We start from the raw sequence: 21,232 nt of genomic DNA, 5'->3' as shown, positions 1-21,232 counted from the left end.
CGTCACAAGTGACGTCATAGCCCCGCCCCGTAGAGCACACCGCGACGCGACAGCAGTAGCAAGCAGACACGAACGACGATGACGATGAAGTGGACGGGCCCGTCGACACCAACGACGGTAGCGATAGCGACGACAACAGACCTCCCAGGCTGATTGTCTATGCTGCAATGGGATGCTGATGATGACAACAACATTGGCGGTGATGCTGTCGGATGGGAAAGGGCGGGCGGGCGGGCGAGCAAGCAAGCCAGCCAGCCAGCCAGCCAGCCAGCCAGAGACCGGCCAAGAAATAGCGAACACGACCGCCGTCACTCACGAGTACGTAGCAACGTCTGCGACCTGCTAGCTCTGGCTCTCTGTCTGTCTGTCTGTAGGTCGCTCCGTTGGCGGCAACACGACGAGTACCAGCAGCAGAAGCGTCCAGGCGAGCAAACAGCAGCAGAAAAAGCAGCAGCAAAAGCTGGTGGCAGTCGTCGTGACGGTGGCGGCGGCGGCGTGCTGTTGATAGGGTAACTGACTGCCTGCCTGCCTGGCTGTCTCGCAAGCTGTTTGCCAGCCGGTTGCCTACTCCAGCCAGCGGAGGTGACGTCACCGGCCGGGCTCGCTTGGCTTCTTCTTTCGGCGTTGAGTCGCACGCGGCAGCACTCCCTCCCCCTCTATCTCTTTCTCTGCCTGTTTCCACCAGTTGTGGCGGAAGCATGCTCGTGCTTATTCGGTAGTGACAGCACTAGCAGCGACTGCGATGGCAGGCCGCGCGCGGCGGGGTGATAAAAAACGGCGAGTGAAAAACCGAAAAAGCTGGCGCTGAGGGCAGAGCTTTGTTTCTAGAAGGGGGCAAGACAAGCAACGGGCTTTTGCTGTCACCACTGTCCTGTCGATCGGCTGCTAGCGACATAGTTGTCTATTCATGTACCAGTTGTTATCGACGTCGTTGTCGTCGTCGTCGTACATGCAGGCGGACCGGATCATCAATATTGGCATGGTTCCATCATGCCAACACAACGACTCTGACTAAACCACTATTTTGTGTACACTGTGACAGCGATGGCGGATCAGTAGTAGCAGCGGCTAAATGGGCAGTCTATTGACTCAATGACGTAAAGAATAACGCCTGAGCAGAGCGGCTAACAACTAATGAGAAGGAGGATTTTTTTTCTCTTATTATACGCTTATGGCCAGTTATCTCTGTGCTTGCTGTATGTTTGTGGTGATGCAATACCTCACTTTTTTGTTTAATAAAACTAAACAGAACACAGAAAATCAATGTACTCGTTCAAGTGTACTGATCCATCTATGAATTGCGTACATTTATCAAATTCGTCTTTCGGTGGCATCGTGCTTATCGCAAACTAGTTTAAGCTGTTCTGTTCTTTTCAGCAACCCTGTCTCTGCAATATATGATTGCCACAATTCTAGATAACTTCAGAAAGGTATATATTGTCTATGGAACTCGAAGCGCCTACTGCCTAATGCGGATATAATTTATTATCACCTAGGTTATGTCTTAGTATGCCTAGTTTGCGGTCATTAATAGAAATCGATAATAATTGTGTTTACTTCAGCTGTTTCGTGTCTACACGAATATTAATGTAGGAGCTTATTTATAAGAAACATCTAGTACGTCTTCAAGTACGTTCACCCCTTTTTTTGCCTATGCGCTAAAATGATAATATTCTCGAATTTATACACCGCTACAGCAGAAAGGCTTTTGCTGCTCTTGAACTCCATAAGAGTCAGCACGCTGCATGTATCAACCGTACCCTGCTCGCAGTGAGAGCTCATTGAGGCAAACAGCAAACGGGACAGGCGAGCAAAAGGGACAAACAGAGAGGTCCCAATGCCAAGCCCCATTCAACCACCAATCTAACCAGGCATCGCCCGGTTACGCGGCCGCTTGCGCGTTGCATGCGATTCTTCCTACTTGTGTCGCTGTCCGATCAGTTGAGAGCGGGCGGTGGTTATGTTTTTGTTATGTCCCTTTCGCTTCTTTTTTCATAAATCACTGTCCGGTTTCCCTCTCCACGTCAGGCTCTTTGCTACGGGATACGCCTGCTGTCCTCCAACCCGCTCTTCGATCGATCGTTTCACACCCCGTAAGACATTAGGGCCTGCTTCCCTATAGGCTTTTCATTCTTTGTCTTATTACATACGTCCCATCCTCTTTCTGCGTATTTTTGCCCTTTAAAAGCCCCTTTAAGCCCAGTCTCCTTCTCTATGTTTCTTTCATACGTAAAAGTCTTGGCTTTGTCGTTCCTTGCCCTTTCCAATAACGTGTACCATACTCCCGGCCAGTGGCGTAGCGGTAGTAAGTGGAAAGATGGCAAATAGGGCAGAGGAGAGTTGTAGGGTAACAAGGGTAACGGGTGGGTGGTAATTGGACGTCGTAGGATGCGAAAGAGAAGACGACTCGATCAGGATGGATCGGGGACCTTTCTTTTGCGGACGGTTACTCCATCGAACCCTGCCGGCACGATGAGGCATTCTAGCAGCTCTCTGTCGTAGACTTTCTCCCTAGAGGTCTTTTTCGAAGTGTGCCTCGCTTACGCCTGTAAGTTCCTGTAAGCCTGGATGTGCAGCACCCAACCCTAAGTTGTCTTTCCCTGTGAATTCTGTTCGTTCATCGCTGTGGACGTGACGGCGCTGCCAACCAGCGACGAAGCTCGGTCACGTTGCGAGACGTGTATTTATCCCTTCCTTCGATTCTCGCCGCGTTTCCTCAACCGCCATACCAGCGGTCCCATGTTCTGCCAGTTGTTCGGCTTCTTTCTAGGGATCTTATTCCTGTTGTCTGCTTCCCCTTGTCCTTGCCAGTCGCCTTTAAAGCCCCTAACGTCTCCCCTCAAAGTGAAAGAAGTGCAATAGCACGCCGGCTGTCTTTTTTATATTAAGTGTTAGTCAGATGAGAGCCGACGACTCTGCTAGTGAATACACACAATAAACTAGTATCAATTCAACTATGTCCAATATATGAATATATTTATGGGTTTACTGAGCCTAGAAACGTAGTACACGCTAGAAGGAACCTCGGACTTTGCCCTGTACTTTTACTATTAAACGTATTAGATAATAGGCTAATCGTATATGGAATAGAGCTAACGCTAAATAACCCCCGTTTTATTTTGAGATCTGTCTCGTATAGAGCGTCCTGAACTAAATTGTTTTGTCTGCTTTGGATTTTATTGTGTGTGATATTCTTGTTGAATCAGATGTTTTTTTTTACTGTTGGTGGTTACGCATTGAAGGTTTAGTTTCAGTGTGTCGAGCTCAAAATTGTGCATATGTGAAAGAACGTAGTTGTGTCTATGTAGACTTATGATCAAGTGAGTCCGTATTAAAATTGATTTACGAGGACGGCAGAGCAGGACGCTGTGAATAACGATATGTTTATTTATTTATTTATTAATTTCACCCTGGGGAAGGTCTTGGCTTTTTACGGTATTCTTTGTTTTGCGAATTGCTACAGTAAAGCATGTTAGCGCTGAAAATTGAGATTGCCGAGGTGACATTTTGTCGTCGAGAAACAGGAGGATAATTCTCGATGGAATAACAACGTGGTCTTTACAAATACAGATCCTTATAATCTCCATTAAAATTAGATGATTATATAAGAATCTGCATCATCCACCTATTCTTGTATCGCTCTAAGGTTTAGAAGGACCTAAGTCTCTCATAGAGATAATTCATAAGCCTTCTTCTGGTTGTAAAACAGCAGTCCAGATATCTCAAAACTATTGAGAAATTTTATAAGGAACTGTGTGGTGTCAACGTATTACGTTACTTGATTAAACGAATGCGCATTTTTTGAGAATTTTAGACAATCGTTCAATGCAAGTACTGTTGATGTTTCGGACCATTCTATCCCCAAGAATTAACATGTATTTTTTGGTGTAAATTGTCCATGGGCTTTGTCGAGAGATCGTGCTCGATAGAATCCTATTAGACTACACTTTTTTAGGGCAGTATAAGCTCATTGTTGGCATTTTTCGAAAATTTATAGTCATCGATGTATAACAAAACCTGAAAGCAGTTGGTGTCAGTTTCATTTAGTCAGACATTGGTAATTGAAGTGACTTCTATAGATGTGGCTCTTTGACACCGGCGTCTTCAATACTTATTTTTATTACTGGTAGCGGCTGATGGAATCGCCTGAACATAAGGTAATGTTAAACTTCAAAAGGTTCGCTTTCAGTGCACATACCGCAAAGTATTCGATCAACAGGCTTTCATCTAATCATTGGGGGGATTCGTTACAAACGATAAATGCCATCGTACGAAAGAGATCTGCCGTTTCTGAATTATTTTTTTTGTTGCATATCTATCTTCCTTGACGTGACCGGGAATCCCCTTGAATCAAGAATGTGCACTTAGGCCTGGGAACATTAAGGTTGCCGCAATTACTGGTAAAACTACTATCTCCCCTTATTTTGGTTGGTAGTAAATCAATCGCAAAGGCTTTACCTCTCTACTCCGGAGCGTTGACAAAGATTACTGAGCCGTTCTTTATTCAAGACAATCCTAAACGTCGTAATATAGTTCTTTTTGTTGCTTATTCAAAGGTAGTTGGTGGGTGGTGACGACTTTGATCTGTTCAGTGTTTTCATATCGGAGTTCCTACTGTTTTTGTTTTTTTTTTTTGGTATTGTTATTGTGGGTTTAGTAGACTGACTTTTTCTTATTTTAGGTTTAACGAGTCGGCGACTTTTTGTCATTAACATAATCACAAAAATATCGCAAATCGTCTTTAGGTTTACTCGCTTTCCTCCGTGGTTTTCATCATCGCTGAGAAGAAGGTTTTTGAGTTGCAAGGAGGACCTCTTTAAACGTTTTCGGTAGGACGAACGATGTAAGCCTAAAAACATTGGTAAATAACAATCTTACCCCATGGATTTCCTTTTAACCTGGATTAGCTGTGTAGAGACTGGAAAGTATATTTTTTTTGTTACTAGTAAGTGGGAAATTTTGGAACTTTTAAATCCTCTTTCCTTCGATTCCATATGTTATTGGTGTAGAATTAGAGTGCATTGACCTAGAGAATTGTTCCTACAGATTTGTCAGAGCTGGAAAGAGCCATGAATGCTTTCAACTTGACTTATTTTTCGGTGTCTCCAAGGGTCGCGCAGAATAAAACATTTTTTATTAAGACACTTGTTTTTGCAGATGTATCCACCGTGGTTCGACTTATACGTTCGATTTCGTCCACTTTAAAAATAGCTCTGTCACTTCCCTTCAGTATGTCATAATGCACTTAACTGATGAGATCGATGCGTATGTTTCAACGTCAAAATGGCAATTGGAAGTTCTCAGCAGTGTAAGGGACAACCCAATGTAACGTTTTTCTTTTGTCTGTTGACGCTCTTTGTACGCTGCGCAATCTCCCATTTCTGGAGAACATCGCATATATGTTCGGTATAAGCGTTTTTCGTAGCGTTACGTTAGATGTATAACTTCAAGTGCTTAAAAAAACATTAACCATCTTTCGTACAGATTGAATTAGCATATGATTCGCGTTATGGATGATATGTTTTAAGACAAATTCGTCGAGTTCCGGATCTTCGTTTGAATCCGGAGTTTTAGCTGGGACACATGTATCACATTTTCGTGGTCGTTCCTTCATTAGACAGCAAACTATAAACGTCCGGTAATTTTCCTAATTGCTAGTTTTCAACTAGATAGTTCACAGGTTCTGGCAATCACGGATTGCATGTCATTGTCAGAAATACTGATGCAGCTCCCTGCCATTTAGAAGCCCTGCCATTTAATGATAGGATAAAACGTCTGCCAATCGCTGCAAATTCATCTTCGTTATTTACGGCATAACTCCCTAGTAGAAGTCAATCCTAGAGAAGCCAACCATTTTTGATTACGTTTACATAGAAACGATTGGCCAGTTAATTTTCGCAGCCATATCGACTACGCACCGTTGGAAGAGATGCCCTGCTGCAATGGATGATTGAACTGACCCTCATGAATCATAATTCGATAAGCATAATAACGCGGTTCCATTAGTTTTGTGCGCAGCTGACGATGCCAACCATGGAACCACCTAATAGAAACAGTAATGTAGGCGGTTATAGGACTGATGTGATTCGTAAATGATCTGTAACTAGTCTTCTTGTTCGCTTGGATCGTATAGGTACCTTAGGACGATGTGTCGCGGTGACCCTACCATATTCGATAATTCGACATAATAATTCGTTCGCTGCCTTAGCATTTGTGTGTTTTCCCATGTCCACCTAATAACTATCGGTCAGGATCAACGACGATACGTCTCCTTGTAAATCTGTAACGTACCGTTTTGCTCTTAACAAGGGTTGTTCTATTCTCTAAACCTTGAACGATAGTACCAAACTCTACACGGTACATGATTTGGATTCTACGCTAAAAAAGAAAAATTTGCATAAATCGGGATTGCTCGTAACATTAGGGATCTGCTATGTAATTAATAAATAATTGTAGGTTTTTTTTAGCCGGACGACACTTTCACAGTGGAACCAGACAAGATTTGAAGTGGACAATTGCATTGTTTTTTCGAAAAACCTTTTCGAAAAGTCTTTGTTGCTGATGTATTGCTCATATATGATTCGTCTACTTCTTCAAGCAGTTCTATGTCATTGATTTTTTTTTCGCATGTAACTGAAATTTACCGTTTTGTCTTTAAAAAGGTCTGCTTTACACTAACGGCAAGTTTCGTCCATCCATCCATCCATCCATCCAACGGCGGCTACCATGTTTTCGTGTTGGTTTATTCTTCGATGTCTATGTCTTCGCGTATCAGTGCGATGTCGATCGTTTGTTTCTTCGACTCTGTTTCGTTATGCTTGGAAGTTTGTTGTCTTTTACGATCTGCTTTACACCGCTCATTCGCTTATTCTGCTCTTCTTGACGCTTTACTCTCTCCGCGCTTCGATTGTTTTTAGCGGCCGCTGTTTCTGACCACGATCATTTCGGCATGGTACGACTAGTTAGTAGGCTATAATCTTGATGGACGAAAAACCTGATACTTCAGCAATATAGTTCAAACATATCGTTTATCATGCAACACAGTTTTCGCACTGATGGAATATCCGTTCGGACAATGCTAGAGGCCGCTTTAGTGTTTATATACAATGGTGAGGTGTTGTTTCCACACATAGGTAAAAAGTATGTTACTGTTGTTGGTTTACAACCAACCAAATTAACATTATGCGCTATGGGAAAAAGTAAACCCTTTTCACCAGGGCAAGAAGTATTTGGCTGATCGGCTCCATTTTCCGCGCAAAACTTACCAGGATAAGACCCTCGTGACCCACAAATCAACTCAAGCCGGTCATTTTAGGGGTCGTTTTGGGTTCGATTTAAAATATCACCCAGCCTAACTTTAACTACAGCATGCACCAACAATTAACCAGTTACAATAACCCTGTCTCACCCAACCCGTCACCTATCTATAATTATCACCCTGGTCTTTTATGTTCGCCAGGGGCTCTGCCTATTCTAGGTTCGTTGTGCTTCACGTTGTGCTAGCATTCCGTGCATTTCTTTAATGCAATTGCAAAGCTTTTTAGTATTTGCTGATTGATTCTGGGACACACGGGACTCTCAGTAGGGTCGGCATACCTAAAATATCAGAATTTAGGCGAGCTAGACTTTATGGCCACGATTGGTTGAGTGGCGACAGCCGCTATTTAGCTTCAAGCACCAATATATATATATATATATATATATATATATATATATGTATATAGACTAAACGTTTATCTACATTGCTCTATATTTACTGTTGCTGACTTTTACCGATGCGAGTTTTTTCAAACGCTTATCGTATTTATAAGTATCTTTACTAGATAATTCACATGTGTATTGTCCTGTTTTGGACAGTAGAGTTTTGAGTCGATTGCCCTAATCATAATTATAGCACTTGTTCAATTTTTTTTTTCACCGTTGTTGCCATTTGCCGTGAGGATCATGTTTATATAATCTAATATACTGATCAGCCTGGTTTAGGAGCGTCAGGGTCTTCTTTTCGAAAACTGGTATTTTGAATATGCGATATTTGTATCTCGAGACATTGCGGGTTTAAATCGTCTGCAGTGGTAGTAGGGGGCGCTTAATAAAACTTCATAACAAACTCGAGTAAACTGGAAGAGATCATAAAACTTCCATTAATGCGCGAAGAAAATTATATTTGGGAAAGCCTTGCGTTCATTGCGAAAATAGATATAATTTTTACTAGTTAGATTTACGTAATTGCAGAGTTGAAGGAGATCCTTCTAGGAATCGTATGATAGGTAAACTAGCTCATACAGATATCATAGAGTAAAGTTATGGCGGCTCGTAGCTATCTCACCCTAAAATGTGTACGTGTGTAATGGAAGAGAAAGATTGGAAATAACGCGCGTACAGCTTTGTTTTTGGTGAGAGCGAAAAAACTGTTAAAAGGAGAACATAGCGCTACGAGTGCGTCGTCAGGAGGTACGCGAACCGTATTTGTGAGTAATACCAACCGGAGAATTATTACTGCACATAAACAGATACGTACGCAAAGTATTACGGCCCGATGTACGGATCCAGCAGCAGATATGCATCGACATGCTTTTCCCATGCCCCCGTTACAAATGTTAAAAGTGTACATGGGCGCAACGGGTGTAACCCACTCTTGAGTACGCGGTATGTTTAGTCGTATTCGGGTCATTAGTTCTGTCAGATATCAGAGAGCCTGCTTTTGCCATTGCGGTCGCTTGTAGCGTAGTCGATGAGTGGTTGACTGATTGGCAAAGCCATCGACAAGATGGCATGGCATCAGCAGTAGGAGTAGCACCACTATCATTATAAAAAGCGGCAACGAATTATTACTGCCCTTGCCTTTACTTAATCTACGTCGGGATTACCATCAGTGTAGTAATGACTGTGACTCTTCAGCTGCGGTTCTGTTGCAGTTCATCTACTGACGCGCTGTAGTGGTAATAACTCTTCATTCGCTGTATAATTTCCTATAAGTCAATGTTTCATTGGTCTGGTTCTGTTCATTTCAGACTAACATATATATATATATATCTATATACACATATATGCGTGTGTGTCGACATCGTCCCGTATCCGCTGCTGACCGCTGTCTCTGTTAGAAAAGAGAACAAGAAACGTGTCACTATCGTTGTTCGGGAGAGCGCTGGTTTCTGTTATTTGCCTGTGCTGGCTTGCTGCATTCGTTGCTCTGGCCAACGAGTGTCCGACTGACTAACCGGCTAGATAGTTAGTCAGTCAGTCGTCGGTCAGCTTCGTGGATCGAATGAACTGCTGCCAGGCAGCGAGGGCAGTTTGTGTGGCGTCGTCGTAGTGGTGATGGCGAATGCTGTGTTACGGGTGGCAACTGGAAGCTTTCGTCGTTCATCCTTCGTTCTCTTGTTTCCTTCGTCCAGCGCTTGGTCGGCCGATGGGCCCTCAACTGCCGTACGCCGATGATGATAGCGTCGCTGCTGGTCGGTTGCCTTGCTGTATCTCTTGGCCTTGAATTCCGACCAAGCGAGCGAGTAGTGCGAAGCACCAATCGCAGTAGCGGCAGCAAGTAACGCGCGGCGACGTCACATACCGGCAGCCACGAATCAACTGAAGGGACGAATGAGGAGGCCTTGCCGGCCAGCGCCAACGGCCGCAGTTGCCGCCAGAGCTCAGCCTCAAGCGTTTTCAAGCTAGCTGGCTTGGCAAGTCAACCCGATCACGAGCAGCATCAACATGTGCGGCGGGCGCTGCCTATGCCGTCACCGCCGCGCCATAGGGCAGAGCAACGTAGCGCTCGAAGGCATGGCGCCCTGCACAACAGCGTCAGCAGTGTTGCTCAAAGGGAACAACCGGCAGCTATAGTAACGGCCGTTACTCGCCGCGGATAATAGGAAAAGAACGGGGGGCACCAACCGAACGTGCGATGCAAAACTGAGCCAGGCCGATGGCGAGATGCTGTTTCACTCTAGCTAGTGGTGAGTGCTAGTTGAATATAACCCTTCTAGCTGATTAAAACGCAAAGCGCTTGCAGTTCTAAACAGACAACAACCTACCAGGTCTGCTGTTTGGTAGCAACGGTTGGGGATGATGGCGACAGCGGAATGACGCTCGTCAACGTGGCCATCGGTGTCACAACCGTTTACCAGTTAGCGTCTAATATTTAGCTGCCATTACCGCCACCAATGGGATCCCTTCCTCTAGCGTCACACAGCTATCAAGCACGATTGCCGTAACCATCGAAGCCGTTTGCAGCTGCGGCAGCATCCACTGCTATGCCACGTACGCCGTTCGTTGACCTTCTGGCTGGCAGCCATCAAAAGGTGGCGTTTGACGCTAGTTACTGCGGCGCCGCGATGCGATACAGTAAAAACAACAGGCAAAGCAGGCAGAAACAGGTAGACTACAAACAAGCAATGACAAAGGCCTTTTGCTCCCCAACTTATTCAACGACCTATCTGCCTGGTTAGTTGACTTCGGGAAGCAGGACACCACGACGACGACGACGACGGCGTGGAATCACCTAGCCGCCTGATAGAAGCATGGTGCTGGATCTGCGTTTTTATCGCTGTCCGACCACCCTGGCATCGTCGCAGACGCCATCCAACGTTAGTCGCCGGCATGCAGGACCAGATTCAGCGTCAACAACAAGATTGGAGCTAAAGCTCCAGTTCACTTTCGCAAATGCACAAACTGCAGGGACGAAATGGACATATTTTGAAGTATTTGCGATACCATCCAGTTGAAACGGCTGAATACTTGAAAGAATGGTATACAATATATGGCTGAATCGATCTTCATCCAAAAACGAATCACCCCAACAATTTGTGCATAGTGAACTAGTTTGCTTTTATTGTTATAGAGCATTATGGTCAAACGAGTTGCCATCTAGAGATAAAAGAAGTTTATACACAAACTAATTAAATAACTAAATAAAGTAGCAGTTGTTAAACGTACTACTTGACGTGATAATTTTCTAAAATAACGTTATATACGGCCTCGCTACTAATAGGTAATCTGTTGATGTAATGTTGTCATAATTTTGCAGCAGATTATTTTTCTGTACAGGGAAAGTGCTATAGGAAAATGGAGAAATGGCACTACTCATAACGTTTCGACGTTGGTATTCTACGAAGATGTTTTTTTAACAACACTAAAGCAAAATTCATTCATATCATTAGAGATAATACGCATACAGATCGGAGTGTAGTCAGAGATGAGTCCGAAGTATGTAGCAGCGTTTCATTCCACTAACCTGTGTAACTTCATAACTTCCATGGCATGTGTAGGCAAGTTCGATAACAAGAAAGATCCTTAAAAATCAAAATGTTTTTGGCTCAGATTCTGAACGCTAATTTCGGGATCTTTATCTGCTGTGGAAAAAGTCGTCGAATGCGTATTTTAGCGACAAACACACTACCTACCAGCACTTTTGTATTGCAGTATTTATCTTTACGGAGATATTTTCGAAAAAAAAAAAAAAAAACAGCTTACGTCATGTAATCCGTTTGAGGGAATATCGCCATATTTCGAATTGTAGAAATTCAAGAGCAAATGCTGCTTTTGTTCCCCCGTCATTTTTCCTAAGGCCATCGACTGTAACAAGTTGGCATTCGATTCCAACGAGCGCGACATTGTATATTGTTAGTATAAATTGCAAAACTTAGAGAAGTACTCGTTACCCAGACTTCTTTGTCTTGATTTATAGAGGCAGAAACTATCGTTTAGCCTTCCATACAGTTTTTTTTTAACATCTGAAGGCTATACCGATTCTGATCCGAGTCTGGTTTTCAACGACGATTATGGGTCAGAATACACTAAAAGCGTATTGGGTTGTTTTCTTTGAGCACAAATGAATACAAGTTGCTCGAAAATAAGCAAACTCGACTTCATTTTTGATGTCAAGTCTCTAATATTCACATTTTTTGCCATAGTGTGAAAGACCACCGTATTTAGGAGGAGGATGCGCGTCAGGCTTTACAATTATTGCTGCAAACTATTTGCTCAAGTGCTCCTCTACTTAACTGATATAGGCCTTTAGTAAACTTATGCTTAACGTACCGGATAAACAAAAAAAGATCTCTTCGTTTTTATCAAAGAACCTCGGCTACAGAGAGTTACCGAAATATGCAGCCTGCCAGGTTTACGACAATTATCTACCGTTAGCCTATCTGAAATTATAATCAGTCATTTATTTATATCAAAGTAAGGCCATAACAAGGATGTCATACCTGGTCATGTATGATTAGATAAATTACTTGGCGTAATCCAAATCAGTGGCCGCATACTCAATCCCGTAATTTTGCGCCTGTTTTTGCTTGATATTGTCATTCAGAACACCGGGACCAAATGGTCGTTTGTGGCATAATAGACCCTGTTCCACTCAAGTCAACAGGCAAATTACCACGCACACAACTGCTTACTTGACTCCTTTTCTATGGTAATGTATATACATATATATATGATATATATGGTCATAGAAAAAAACAAGTTTGTCTGTTTTTCCGTTGTAAATTCGTTCATTCATTGTCATTGAGCAGTGTATAAATCCGATCATCTTGTTTAGCTCAATTAGTTCTTAGGCTAGGCTTTTTCAGGTTCATGTCGATGAAAAAAACATTATTTCTAGCCATCTATAACGATTCTTGTCATTGTGGCTGTTTTTTACTTCATGCCGGGCAAGGTGTTGTGAGACAATTAATGCCTTCCTGCGATTTTACTTAGTTTACGGGTCACGCATCCTCCCTGATGTTTGAAGTCCCGTTGACGAAAGATGCTTCACGTAATCATGTGTTTGCAGCCTATCTTCTATGTCAATTAAAGAACTGTGTACGATTTGAAATTTTCATCGAGTTCAAATGACTATCCAGGGTGGGGTACAGGGGGAGGCAGAGGGGGATTCAGATATAAGCTGCCATTGTTAAACTTAGTGAATTATCTTCGAGCAGTTGTTGCAGAAATGCAAACCTCGCTAAATAAGGCATAAAATCCCGCGCAGCTTCAGTAGCTCTTTGACCCCAACAAATGTCGAATTGTATTTCGACTTGTGTTGGGGTCAAAGAGTGCGCTGTTTTCCGTCTGGAGCATCTCTCTCTAGAGCCATAAACTTTTGTTCACAAAATGAACATACCATTTGCTTGGAAACAAAAAGTTCGTTTTGAATTAAACAGTGTAATAATAAAGAGAAAGAAGCCATCTGAAAAAAAAGGCCATTTCTTTTTATCTAATAGCTTAATATATTAGGTGACACAAAACATGATGGCTGTTTTCGTCCATTACTTCCCATTTTTGTCCTTGTTCGCTGCTAAGTGAGTGTTATATACGTATAGAACGCTCTATATTGGATTCTCAAACAGATATGTTGGACGGTAAGAAACAGCGCCTGCAACACTCAATGCTCGTCTTTCATGGAATACAAAAAGGTCTAAAATAACCTAAAATAGGTATGAGGTGTATGAAAGAATTTTATGGATGAAGGACTTTAATGAAATTGGACTTCTCAGGCTTGCTGTAACTTGGTATTGACATTTTGCAGATTCAATTGCCCATTTCATTGTATTTCATGTCTTTACTTATTGCCAGCTATGTTAAGCGTACGAAAAAAATATATTTGATTCCAAATGGAGCAGTTTCTAAAAACAAATTGTGCGAAATATACAAATATTTTTTTGAATATTGTAGTTTTATCATTGTAGATAGGTAGGTCGGTGACTAAATAAAAGCAAGAGCGGATGCTTGAAGTTTTACTAACGACACATAGTATACAACTTGTGCGAATAAAAAAATTATTTTTAATGCTACTATCGAAAATTATTTCCATTATTGGTAATTCATTTTATCAATATTTTTTACGAACATTTTTTTAATTTTAAAAATTGGCTTTTACAATTTAAAAATGACATCTTAGATCTAAAGAACGCATTATGTAATTTTCTCAAAAATAACTAAAATCAAAGTTTAATCTATCTTTGACCTAAACGTAGAAACCTAGCAACAGAACCATCAATAGCCTTTCTATTCTCCTCCTAAAAAAGATTACTTAAAAATGTGAAGCCAGATGCATTTTTCACACTTACACATTTACACTTCCAATTTCTTTGATTTTATCAATATTAAAATTTACGACTTTTAAATATGTGTTTTCTACTGCAGTACAATGTTGGTTCTCTAGGGCGTCTAACCCTCTAACCTAAACTCGCACCCAAAGTCCGATTCCCAAAAAGGGGAAAAAAGGCGGACTCTCAAAGAAGAATGGGTAAATATATAATAATACTTCGTTAGTAAATGAATCGTAATGGTATCTGTATTGTATTAAATAAATAAAAGTCCAAGATCTACAGATCAACAGAAAAACGTGCTACTATAATGATCTAACACCCCTTTGGTTTATAGGAATAATTCATGATCTTAACATTTGCCTCCTCTTCTATTCAACTAGGAAGCCAACTCTTTTTTATTTTATATGTAAATAGACGCGGGAGCTGTAATGTCGATCAATATACAGGAATCAGGATTACAATCTATAAATAAAAACCCAATAAATCGAGATTTTTAGTCATGAGGTATTACCAATAGTTTACCTTTCAGTAGCTTTTGAATTTCGGTCGACAGAAAACGTCAGAGATGGGAAAAATACGAGGTTGAGTGCTACAGCCCTTGAATAAACTGTCATCGGTGTGCCATAGAAAGCTTGTATGCACTCACCTAAATGGAAGCTATATGTAAATTAAGGAGGCTTCTATTAATCAGCACAGATAAAGTAGAAAAATGTGGTGCAGTAGGTGACCAAGTTGCAAAAAGTCGTACAAATCAAAAGAGGCCAGCTGTTGATTAAGAATCCAAGAAATACGGTCCGTGATAAACTAAACTTAATATGTTGTCCCTATTCACTTTAAGGGACTTTAGAAATGTTAGCATTAGATGAAGTAAGAGCACATAAAATGAAGAGGAAATAAAGCGTGAGGAGCGACGTAGCTATTGATAGAACGACGTTAAGGCATGTGGCCCCGGAGAATGTTTCAGACAGCCTTAAGCAGATATGGATACGTTATTTTAATAATAGAGATTACTGAATGTGTTCCATGTATTCACCGACGCAAACCTGGTTCTAGGCGATGTGCCACCTGCACAATTTGAAGCCACATTATTACACATAGGAGCTCCAGAATTCACGAACTCGTTTTGCCAGTACGAACCACAGATCAGCTCAGGATATGGAAACGTATGAATGATTCTTGGCAAACAACATGGCAGCGATTGCAACCTTAAAGCAGGTGCTTAACCAGTTTGATCTGTGTTTCCTAACCTCTAGAAATGTCTTTGAATGTTGTTACGAGTTCCAAGCAACAAGAAATGGAACGCGAAGCGTGAATAACATCACTGACTTAGAGAAACAGTCAAAACAGTCTAGCGTCCATGAACTTGACCTCGAAAAAGCATGATAATTGTGGATGTTAAAATTGAATCAATTTCCAGAATCCGCTATGTGCTTCAAATTCGGATTTCTTCAAAGCTAATGATGACAGGTATATATTTAAATACAGCTGATCTCGAGTCGACGGACAAGCTACAGAAACGATTTGCTCTGTGTTGTCTGGTTAGTCATCAGATATCGTGCATACAGGAAATTCGCAGCCTGTGGCATGCTGTGAACTTCCTGTATCCCGAAGTAAATTACTCCCATCAGTAATCAGCCTCTACAGTACGGAAGTGGCACTTCAACAGAGGTAGACTACACCTCGTTAACAGGAAAAATACGGTCGACAGCCGACCCAGGCACTGCCTGGGCCGATAGGATCACTACGCGGACTACTGCTGGCAGTGACGCCCATATACGGTGGATCAAGTAGGTGCTGCGTCTCTTGTTAGAGAGTGTGTTCGGAGAGCTGTATCGCGGAAATATTGCGATTTGCCATTTGCCAGCTCGAACTGAGCCGAATCCGCTGAGGGTGGTTAGCATTGCAGGGGTAGAAAACGGGGCTACGGGGTCCTGTATTTTTCAACGAATCTCCCATATGAAAGGCGTTGCAGTCGATACTATCAGCTAAGAAAAACCTTGGATATTCTCCTAATTTAAGTGAATTGATTCGGAATTGATGGTTGATACCTTTTAGTTTATGTATTTCAAAACAGAAAAAAATGTCACACTTTAAATAGCGAACAACAAGTCCCCGCAGTATCGACACTATCATTTTGGAGTTCACAGCTATATAGAGATGTTTCTTCTTGGAAGAACATTGAAGTGGTCTTAGGATGATTTACACGCGAGAAAGATTTACTAATGTCCGACAGGGTTTAAGAGGTAGCAAACAACAACTGATGTTCAATGCACAGAGTAAAAGATATGATTCTTTAAAAGACATTCCATCACGAATACTTGCAAGAGCACCGGGATATTTTATCGGTAAAAAAATTTCAAGTTTACAGAACAGCTAGTAGCTACCAATCTTATAACTGGGATTTTCTAGGTTCAAAAACAGCTTTTCAACTTTACTGAAGCTGTTAAGCAAAAAAAAACGTTGTGGTACTCCAATTATTTTTTTATTTGTTCGCATGTTCCAGCAGTTATTTACTATGTGAGATTGTTTAAATCAGTTATTCTCCTTGACGTTTTCCCTATGTTTAGTTTCTAGAATGGCTTACCTTAGTATAATATAGAATTTGCAAGATACGAACCTCAATTAATTATGATTATGTTCTTAGGATATATTACTGAAGAATATAGCTTCCGTAAGGTAAATCGGGTAGATATAACTAGCTCAATAGTTGATGAAATTCATTTCAGTTCGAGTATTATAATAAAACCACATAACATTAAGTTGCAGTACTAGGTGAAATTTATTATTATTTATTACTACTTTATTTTTGCATTTTAATACTGTACTGAAACAAATACTATAAAAAAATAGTCAAGCGAATAGCTGAAACACAAGGATAGGTGTATATATATATATATATATATGCACACCAGCTCTGATTGATATACAAGTAAATCCCCCCGAATTCCGCGATTCTAATAGATCACTATAGGTAAGATATATAATAGTAGGTAAGAATGTTTTGAAGCAGACTAGTACTTAACAACGAGTTCGCTGTGTGCAAAAGGTCCCAAAATAATTTCCAGTAGGAAAACGTAAAAATTATTTAGTAGGAAATTTTAGCACTTGTTTATCTATTTGTTTATAAAGAGTTTGCCGAACGTTTGAAAGATAGCAGCTTCTGCTGCAGTCAAAATAAAATAGTTTAAATGGCACTCACAAACTACGGAACATATTCTAGCAATTAGAACCTAGGCATTGTATTGCAACATATCGTATAGCAAACTATATGGCCTTACTAAAAGAGGATCTGAAATGACCAGTTGGCCGTAATATGCCTTCAAAAAAGTTTCATTATATTTCTATTTTTTTTAGATAACACATATATTAGTGTGTTGCATAAGTCCAGATGCTGAGAGATGCATACTTTTTGTTGTAAATTTATAGAGCTGTGTGACTGAAGCGCTTTTCTCACAAAATTTATTTTATTATAGGCAGTATATTTTTGATTAAATTTGGCTAGACTGATACCCATCTATTGCAGAGGCTGTATTACATTCTGACCGGCTTACCAATGTAAGATATATAATACAAATAAATTTAAATTTTATCTATTTCTCATACATGTGGTATTGCCATATGGTCGAAATGAGAATTATCTATTTTTGCATTGTCTATAATTCAGTTAAATATCGGACTAAGCTGGCGGGCCCGACGCTTTGAATAATAAAACAACGGATCTCGTAGTAGGAGGAATGAGCAACGGACGGAACAGCTGGCTATCTTTTCGAGTAGTTTCGAATTCGATGAAAGGGGAGAGAGAGAGAGAGAGGGAGAGAGAAAGAGTGCTAAAATAGAAAATAATATTTGTGGTGCAATCTGCATTTGCTATTCGGGAACATCGAATTCGAGTACGAAATTCGGGCGTCCTCTAAGCTCGTGTCTTCGATAATGTGCCTCAGTCGACAATTAGGCGTTTGCTTGTGCGTATCCGCAAAGCACTAATTGACATTTCGCTGTGTGGTGTTAGTGTAACTGGTGTTAATGGTGGGCAGCTTGTAACGCCCGTGCCTATAACGACTGTATCTGATGCGATGGGCAGATGTGCGCCCTGAGGAACCCCGTCGTGTTTCGAAACACCGGCCCCTCGTCCCCGTATCCGGAGTCCCTCAGGCGAACACTGCCAGAAGACTGCCTGCAACAGCAGCAGCAAACACAATACCAATCGCAGCGGCAGCTGCAGCTGCACCGGCCATCTCTAGTCAGCCTGTTCTCAGCTTCGCCAACGGGGCTGGTGGTGGGCCCAGTTCGAGGCAGTTAGAAATGTCGTGCGTGCGCTGCCGCGGCGAAAAGGAGCCGCTCGAACTCCGCGGTACGCCAGTTGACGCGTGTCAGCTATGCGGAGGATTCTACGCCACACGATCATCGATGAGCCCTCTTTGTCTTGCATGCCACAGTTTCCTGTACCCGTTGCTAGGGTGGTGCGAGCTTGCGCGCGACGTAAGGCGCGCGGACGCGCCAGCTAAGAGCGACAGCGAAGACAGCGGAACTGAAGAGCCACAAGATTTTTATGAAACTCTTCGGCCACCGCCATCGAAAAAGCTGCTGAAACCCCAACCTGAAACACGACGAAATCCCGAACAGCTGAATGAGGTGCTTCACGCGCTAAGTCATGCACGACCGCCTGAGGAACGGCTCAAAGAAGGTGTCATCGAAAGCCTTCCTGAAGAGGTTCTCCTAGCCATATTCTCGTACCTGGACGATATTTCGCTTTGGAGCGTTACGCAGGTGTGCGAACGCTGGCGGGACATTCTGGAACGACACCTATCGGAGACTCGCTGGCGAAAACTTACCCTCAAACGGTGGCCTTTGCTAGGTAGCTCATTGCAAGCACCGCCGCGCAGCTGGCGACAGCTGTTTTCGAATCTCGTTCTTAGTTCGAGCTGTCTACTGTGTCTATCGCAAAGTGGGGAGCGACTGCGGTATGCCCGGGCCCATTATTTTCTACACCAAAAAACACCATCTCGCTCTGGGGCTGGTCCCGCCGGAATGGGCGCTGCAGGTTCCGGTTCGGGTGCGCGAAATCCTGACGTTTCCTACATATGTCGGGATTCGCGTATTGGCCATGAGATGACGTTGTTGAAAGCCGACCCTCTTGATGGTGTGCAATTGAAGCCAGTTGACCATATCGTATATGGTGAATGGCATGCATGTATAGCTGGACCAGCTGGATCGCCGTACGAGGGTGGTCTATTTTACCTCACAGTGAGCGTATCATGTCGTTATCCAATGGACCCGCCGGTGGTTCGGTTCCTCACGAAGATTTTCCATCCGAATGTCAGTCGACACGGAGACATTGGATTGGACTCGCTTCAGCACAACTGGTCCTTGGCACTTACCCTGCCGAAGATTTTGCTCAGCATTCAATCTCTGCTCACCGATCCATATACACGGGTGTGTATGGAGCCAAAAATCGGCCAGATGTATCGAGACAACTATTCTTTGTATGAGCATACGGCGCGTCTTTGGACGATGCTCTATGCGAAGCACCATCTACCTTTGACGTTGAAAACATGAGCTTGTGTTTGTGATTTCGATAGGTGAATGGACGGCTTATTGAACGGTACAGTTTGACCGTTCAGGCCAGCCAGTGTTACCGACTCGGATCGCCTGTTAGAGGAACAACTCATTAGGCGAATATACCTTCCGATGCTTTTAGTTTCCTGAACGTGAACGGCATGAAAGACGAAGTTTGGGGCTCATTTGTACAGTGTTGGTGATTATGCCTTGTTGTACACTTAGGTAAATATACACACACAGACAGACAAAACACAATCATTAGATGACATATTTCACTTTGTTAAACAATCCATTCTCGGTGAATTAAGAGCTTGGAGAATGGCGTTCATGACAATATTTGTTAATTCGCTTTCGTACGCATGATCGCGATATATTTTGTCTGCCGTCAATGATAATTTAATAGATTATATATTAAGTAGTAAATATGTGTGAAGGTAAAAGAAGGAAGCAGGAACTTTTTTCTTGGTGGTAAGCTATTCATGCCAAATCGGAAAGCAAACTCTGTACAATAGTTACACGTTTGTACGAAGACCTCGCCGAATGCAAACTTGCTATCTTTAGCCTGCGTAGCAACTTTTTTCTCAAACATGAAGGTGATACGAAGTAATCAATTGTCTTTAACGTGGTCATTCAGTACGACGGTTTATAAGCCTTTCCAATTCAGCTTCAGCTTTTGTCAGGAGTGGAAACGCAATGCAACACCATAGGCCCTAAAGATGTTGCTGAGGTGAATGTATAGGACCGTAATCACGATATCAAGCTTGTATTATGCAATTCATTGATGAATGCGCAAAGAAAGACCCGATCTGATCTATAGACAGAAATGACAAAATCTGGTCAGGAGATAGCAGCCTACTGAGAACGCAGCCTAAGAGCTAAAGATAACAAAAGAGTCTGTTCTTGTATTTTATTATGGACAGAAACAACCACACCGACAAGCCTACATACACGACGACACACGATAGTCATGTTAATGCGCACAGATGTGGCGCCGCAGCAGAAATGTAAATTAGTATATATATATATACATATATATATATATATATATATATATACTATATTGACCACGTGTGAAATAAAACGTAAAAAACTGTGCGCTGAAAAGTAACGGACAGGTGGCTACGAATTCATTCACACAGAGATGAAAATATGCTATCATATGCGGTCGCTAGATATATAGTTCTATCATAGTTGATCACGATGAGATCCATGTGTATGTCGAATGTGTATATATATACACCCATCAGTCATCATAAACTACAGAATAAGTTGAGGAAATCAGAAGAAAAAAAGACCGATAACGCTGATATAGAGATATCCCATGAATTACGTATTGTACAAGAGTGATATATAAATGGATGAATGAATCCGCGAGTGATTAGAGTCGAACCCTGCGTTTCGCCTCTTTCTAGACTCTCCTTCAAACGGCTGTGAAAAAAAGTGATGTGTGTAACTAAGGGCTTTTATGTAGCAAAACAAATGTGGAGAAAACTACATCTGTATTACAACTATTTCATGCTAACAAACTGTAATGACATTCGGGACAAAAAACAGTGGACATATTTAATACCATTTAGCAAGAGAATAAATATCAAAGAATTCATAGGCTGGCTGGCGTAGTCCAATACTTCGAAACCTACCAT

General features: G+C 42.0%; 1 protein-coding gene and 2 long non-coding RNA genes across 3 annotated transcripts; 2 read left to right on the top strand and 1 right to left on the bottom strand.

Annotated features, from left to right (window-relative positions):
* Nucleotides 1–324: 324 nt before the first annotated feature.
* Nucleotides 325–10,928, top strand: LOC147757070 (uncharacterized). The gene is made up of 2 exons (XR_015323888.1): nucleotides 325–2,548; nucleotides 9,012–10,928. It is a non-coding gene; the product is annotated as an uncharacterized LOC147757070 (long non-coding RNA).
* LOC111246947 (uncharacterized) lies at nucleotides 6,516–11,581 on the bottom strand. The gene is made up of 3 exons (XR_002671895.2): nucleotides 11,467–11,581; nucleotides 11,228–11,285; nucleotides 6,516–6,929 (listed from the first exon to the last, which is right to left on the bottom strand). It is a non-coding gene; the product is annotated as an uncharacterized LOC111246947 (long non-coding RNA).
* Nucleotides 11,582–17,815: 6,234 nt separating this feature from the next.
* On the top strand, nucleotides 17,816–21,201 carry LOC111247922 (uncharacterized). Its single transcript, XM_022799465.2, has one exon. It carries the CDS (start codon nucleotides 18,099–18,101, stop codon nucleotides 19,584–19,586), a length of 1,488 nt encoding a protein of 495 aa, XP_022655200.1. The 5' UTR covers nucleotides 17,816–18,098; the 3' UTR covers nucleotides 19,587–21,201.
* Nucleotides 21,202–21,232: the final 31 nt, after the last annotated feature.

This window comes from Varroa destructor, unplaced genomic scaffold, assembly GCF_002443255.2.
Source record: "Varroa destructor unplaced genomic scaffold, Vdes_3.0 BEIS01000003.1, whole genome shotgun sequence".
Classification (NCBI taxonomy): Eukaryota; Metazoa; Arthropoda; class Arachnida; order Mesostigmata; family Varroidae; genus Varroa; species Varroa destructor.
The sequence above is the reverse complement of the archived record's forward strand: the minus strand, read 5'-3'. Positions and strand labels throughout refer to the sequence as shown.

Excerpts from the sequence above, each read along its gene's own strand:
- LOC111247922 (XM_022799465.2), top strand. The coding sequence starts at position 18,099 with ATGCGATGGGCAGATGTGCGCCCTGAGGAACCCCGTCGTGTTTCGAAA.